The sequence below is a fragment of the Centropristis striata genome, chromosome 17 (genome assembly GCF_030273125.1).
Source record: "Centropristis striata isolate RG_2023a ecotype Rhode Island chromosome 17, C.striata_1.0, whole genome shotgun sequence".
Taxonomy (NCBI): domain Eukaryota; kingdom Metazoa; phylum Chordata; class Actinopteri; order Perciformes; family Serranidae; genus Centropristis; species Centropristis striata.
Window position 1 is genome coordinate 29163813 of NC_081533.1, and position 5971 is coordinate 29169783.

Below are 5971 nucleotides of genomic sequence, written 5' to 3' on the forward strand. Positions count from 1 at the left end.
TAACAACTAATGGGGATCCGCTTAACAATTAACAATAAAAAATAATGAGCATTTATTAGTATGATTTTGGCAGAATGCAGCCAGGACACAAATGCAAACGACAGGCTGGACACCAATAATATCTCAGGAGATTTGGAATTGAAGGAAAAACTCAAAACTAGGCTTGATGTTTGCAAAATTCAGAGGTTAAGATGCCGAGCCTCAGACTTTATTACTCTATGGTGCACGTTTTAGTTGACTAAAATGTAAAAATAAAATGTAATGCCGCATAAAAGCAACACATTTTTAGAATTCAGGAATACAAATTGCTTTGGGCCTACACCAACAATCAATGAAAATTAAAACAAATATACATTTTTTTTTCATTTAGTATATTTTTTTTGTCGCAGCCACATGGAGCCACTGCAGATGGCCTGAAGAGCCGCAGGTTGCCTGCCCGTCAGAGGACAACCCACGAATTAACCTTGTGCTTGATGAATGCAGGCGCTGATTTCTAGTTACAGCTCTCAATGACTGAAGCCAAGGTTGGAACTTCTTATACTAGAAGGAAGCTTGTGTTACAGCATCATCTAGTGGTCAGCTGTGGTTATAGTTATAGACAATCAGTTCAGTTTTGCACACACTGAAATAGTAAGCAGTGAATTTGTCATTTGCCTATCTAATCCTTTACAAACCAGTGAACACACTACACTAGGAGCAGTGGGCGGGGCTAATGTTGGATTCAAATCAGCCCCATTCTCTAACCCAGCGTTTCCCAAACTTTTTTTAGCCGTGCACCCCCTTCTATGTCAGAACCGGGTTGACGCACCCCCAATCCATCCAATCAAATGATGACAGGCTCAGGATCAGAGGCAGAAAGCACATAAGTTAGGAAAATGGTATATTTTGAGCTGCGTTGAACAAAAATTGCAGCAAGTTTAAATGAGCGTGGAGCTAAACAACCCGTCATAATAACACAGGTTGGAAAAATGGAAGATAACTTCTTCTACGCTTCATTTTAAGATGAAGTGCATTTTGAAATTGACCAAAAATAAATGTTAAAAAAATGACCAAAAAAGACAGAAAACCAAAAATAGATGCAAAAATGACCAAAAATTATCAAAATAGACACTAATTGACCAAAAATACATGTAAAAATTACCAAACAACCAAAAATAGATGCAAAAATGAACAAAAAATGACACAATTGAATAGCCTGCATTTATTAATTAACACGTCTTTGTGTGTGGGAAAAAAAATGTAATTGTGTAATTATCAGACCACCATTACATTTTCCATCTCATGCACCCCCAGGGGTCCACGCACCACACTTTGGGAATCCCTGCTCTAACCTCTAGGCCACTTTTATCACCCATCAAGCCTTCTAGCTTTGAAGCTAGGAATGCAGTCAGGCAGCATTTGTGTAATAAGCCATCCGTACACAATATGTAAAACATTGTGACTGTGCCAGTCCAGTCTTTATTCAGGAATCCAAAATAAAAAAAAAAAAGACTACAGGGTTTTCCCAGTTCATGTCAGTGCAGTTGTAAACATGATGTAAAACATGCTTCATAACTCATGCAACTTCACAAAGCTGAAACTGATGTTTGCGTGCTTAAAATGGTTCCAAGAATGCCACGACTCTTTCCACTTGCAGGTTGTGGTTATTTTGATTTGTTGTATTCAGGCAGATTTTTTTTTTCCCCCCAAATTTGGAAGATTAGGAGCAACTAAAGCCACAACACATGTACACCATTCAGACTGGATAAACCAACTTAATACCTACAGTGTAGAAATAACAGAAACAAGCACATTAAAATGAAATAACTGAACAAACTACAAATGCCCAATAAGAGCTTTATTAAAACACCACTTTGAACATGGGAATGCCACAAAAGCAAGTTAACACAAAAACTGCAGCACAAGAACAAAAAAGGCCAACACAAAAAAATGAGCTTCTCTGAAGCCACTTTTAAAAATACCCCAGGTGAGTAAATGCAAGCTCAACAATACAAATAACTCCTTAAAGGTGTTCTAATCTAAGACATTTAGCCACTTGATGCAGACTTCGTCCTGAGATGGCACAACTTCCAGAGCACTTCCGGTTATACGGTCTTCTGTTGGCCCTTCTTCCCAATCAGAGACTTGTGGATGTGAGGGATCACACCTGGGGAGGGAGACAATGGTCGATCAAACAGTTTGTTGATAATCAGACAATACAGAAGCACAAACAAACTGATTTATAAACATATTTCATATAAATGCACAAATGTAAAGGACAAAAACGTATTTATTATTTTAAGTCTATAAGAAAATAGTTCCTTTGAGGCACAAAACATGTGAATATTTAAATTGTAATAATAGAGCTCAATGATTAACAACTTCCAATGCCACCAAACATGAAGTAGTGTCTCCTTACCGCCACCAGCAATTGTGGCCTTAATAAGTGAATCCAGCTCTTCATCTCCTCTAATAGCCAGCTGCAAGTGGCGTGGGGTTATACGCTTCACTTTAAGATCCTTTGATGCGTTTCCTGCCAGCTCCAGAACCTGAAAGACAGCCAGACTTCAGGTATGTACAAAGGCTAGAACAGTGGTTCCCAAACTGGGGGGTGTGACCCTTGGGGGGGGCCCAGGGTAACAAAAGGAGGGGGTGTGGCAAGGCTAAATTGAAATAATTTCATTGTTCTCCAATGCTGCACTGTAAAAAAACATCTGTTTAATTTACGGTAAAATACCGGCAGCTCTGGTTGCCAGAACTTCACCGTAATAAATAAAGTGAATGGTTTTCTGCTGTAAAACTGTAATCTAGACTGAATATTTCTGCTATTTTTATGGCAATTGTGTCATTCATAAACGCATCATGGTATTTCTCTATTAACTTTACATGAAAATGTTATATTTTAACAGCAAAACGGTGTTTCTTCCAGTTTATGACAGAAAAAAAGGAAAAAGTTTGGTGCTATTCTTTGATTAACGGCAATTAAAAGTGTCTAATACAGTGATATACAATTTTTAATTTTACACCCCATTTATGATGTATTTGACAGTGTTTTACTGTTATTTCTACAAACATTTGTACAGTGTGGTGCTAGATCAGTTCGTGACTCTACTCGAAATATTACAAATACATAAAAACAAGAATGAAAAAATATGCCAGGGCGGTGGGGGGCAGCTTTAAAGTATTTTTTAGATAGCAAAGGGGGCCCAGTCAGTGGCGGTTCTACACAGGGGCCTCCAGGGGCCAGTGCCCCTGTGAAGAAGCCCTTGGCCCCTGCTGTGGCCCCTGTGTCAAATTAATAATAAAATGATCAATTTATAGCAATGAATGACGGAACAATTCTGACCAATTTTTGTTCAAACAATATCTCATTGTACACAAAATGAACCCATAATGTGTACATTGTATACTGGTTTAATTGTGCAATAAAAGCTAAATATAAAGTTCATTCTCACTGTACTGCACTTTCAAAATAAAATAAAAAGTAATTGTGCACAAAAATGAGAAATGTCATTGTCGTACAAAAATAACTGTTAATGTTGGTAAGTCTCATTGCTTCAATCAATGTAGTTCTTCCAAATATGAGACTATTAGCTAAAATAAAGGTTTTGAATGCTTAAATATCATTTTTGACGATTTTTAATGTGCCCCTCTGATTAAACACTGGCCCCTCCTTGGCCCCCACAGTAAAACTGGTCTAGAACCACCACTGGGCCCAGTAGAAAAACTTTGGGAATGATGATGGTAATAATTAAACTGGTGATATGATGGCAACAATGCTATAGTGACTAGACGGTATATAATAATAATAATAATAGTACAGTATATAATATATATATATATAATATAATATAATATGTAATAGTAGATAATAAACAATATAAAAGTAAAAAGAAAAAATATAAATAGAGTAATTACAAGTAAATTAATATGATATATAATAATAATAATAATAATAATAATAAATAAGGCCTGTAAGGCCGGTATAATAATAATAGTAGTATATTACAGTATGTAGTAATAATGGGGGCCCAGTAGAAAAACTTTGGGACCCACTGGGCTAGAAAATGGCAGCTGTGAGGGATGAGCTGGAGATAAAGGAAGTGAGCGTTACCTCGGCCGTGAGGTATTCAAGAATAGCCGCGCTGTACACCGCTGCAGTGGCTCCCACTCTGCCGTGGCTGGTGGTTCTGGACTTGAGGTGTCTGTGGATACGACCCACTGGGAACTGCAGCGAGGAGAAAAGCATTGCATGCATTGGTTTAGAGAAAAGGGCTCGCGACGTTATTAAGGTTAGCTTAGCTAACGTTAGCACAGCTGAGGCAAAGAATGAATGGGTTTCAGTGGTCAAACCTGCAATCCTGCTCTCTGCGAGCGCGAAATAGCCTTGGTCTTGGTCTTCCCAGAGTCTTTACCTGCCTTACCACCAGCCTGGAAAACATAAAAAACTGTTGATGAGTTTACAGCTGCAAAGTCCTTAATCACTGTGGTGTAACATTAGCTGCACGTGACCAGCTTTACTTGCTTTTTTACATTCGGTTCCGATAAGTTAGCTAGCATGCTAAGCTAACACAACAGCTAGCACTAGTGGCTAAGAGTTAGCCATTCGCCGAAATGCGCTAATCTATTAATCATTTATTGCCAATAAACTACTCGTATGCATACATTACCGTTGCTGTATGTCGCTGAGTATACATTAAATACATACCATGTTTAAAATCCACTATTTCTGAAGCTGCAGTACAAACTGTCTTCTACTGAAACCCGACTACTGGTTTAGATCTACACCCCTGGCTGCCTTCAATTGTCCTTAATATATAGCCGGTCTCCATCCGGGTAACTGCAGGGAGAACGGTAGCCAATCACGCTTCGTTATGTGTTTCCTACATTTCCGTTCAAAGGAATTATGGGTAATGTAGTTTCGGCAGTCAGGCAGCGTCCAGGTCGAGCGGTAACGCAAGATCTCACGAAATCTGATGTGAGAAGGAGGTTATATATATATATATTATATATATATATATATATATATATATATATATATATATATATATATATATATATATATATATATATATTATATATTATATTATATTATTATATATTATGCGTTTGGTGCAACTTGTATGCATACCAAGGTTATTATAGTTAACGAAAACTAACGAAATAACGAAAACTAGAATTGAAAAAACATTTTCGTTAACTGAAATAAAAATAAAAACTAGAGTTTTTTTTTTTTTTAAACCGATAACTAACTGAAACTGTATTGTGTGGTTACAAAACTAACTAAAACTAACTAAAATTATAGTGAAAATGTCCTTAGATTTTGTTTTAGTCAACTTTTTTCATTCATAATTCAGTGTTTCTATTGGAACATGCAAAACATGGTGAATATGTTTACTGAGACTGGGATGTTTACACTAGAACCAAAATACAAAACACCCAGAACTGTAAGAGTTAATAACCTTATTGGGGCTGAGATGGATAAACCAAAGGAAACATTTATTATGAACTCTTTCAATCTGGCACCCAACATATAGCCCATTACAAAAAAACTAAAACTAACACTAAAACTAATAAAAACTAAACTAAAACTAAGCATTTCCAAAAAATAAAAACTAAACTAAAACTAGAAAACTCACTCTAAAAACTAACTAAAACTAACTGAATTTGAAAACAAAAATTCACAACGAAATTAAAACTAAAACTAAAGAAAAATCCAAAACTATTATAACCTTGATGCATACACGCTCTTATGATTAAAACAAGTTTCTTCATCAAATACAAAATGTCCTTAATAAATGAAGCATTTTTACAAATAATTTGCTGCCATTGCCGTTTATTTGCCTTTTAAATGATATTTTCTTAGATTTAAAATGTACTGTAAAAGTGAGTGGCTTTCCTACACTGTAAAAAATGTTTATAGAAATCCCAGTGCAACTCTGTCAAATTGCATCAGAAATATGGCATAAAATTAAAATTTGTATATCATTAT

General features: G+C 36.1%; 1 protein-coding gene across 1 annotated transcript; it reads right to left on the reverse strand.

Moving 5' to 3' along the window:
• Positions 1 to 1822: 1822 nt before the first annotated feature.
• Positions 1823 to 4799, reverse strand: LOC131989389 (histone H2A.Z). The gene is made up of 5 exons (XM_059354598.1): positions 4688 to 4799; positions 4333 to 4410; positions 4094 to 4207; positions 2399 to 2528; positions 1823 to 2146 (listed from the first exon to the last, which is right to left on the reverse strand). The coding sequence occupies exons 1-5, from the start codon at positions 4688 to 4690 to the stop codon at positions 2085 to 2087; spliced, it is 387 nt and encodes a 128-aa protein (XP_059210581.1). The 5' UTR covers positions 4691 to 4799; the 3' UTR covers positions 1823 to 2084.
• Between the last annotated feature and the right edge of the window lie 1172 nt (positions 4800 to 5971).

Excerpts from the sequence above, each read along its gene's own strand:
- LOC131989389 (XM_059354598.1), bottom strand. Across the intron at positions 4,208-4,332 it reads CGCAGAGAGCAGGATTGCAG|TTCCCAGTGGGTCGTATCCA; the intron begins GTTTGACCACTG and ends TCCTCGCTGCAG. Across the intron at positions 2,147-2,398 it reads GGCCACAATTGCTGGTGGCG|GTGTGATCCCTCACATCCAC; the intron begins GTAAGGAGACAC and ends CTCCCTCCCCAG.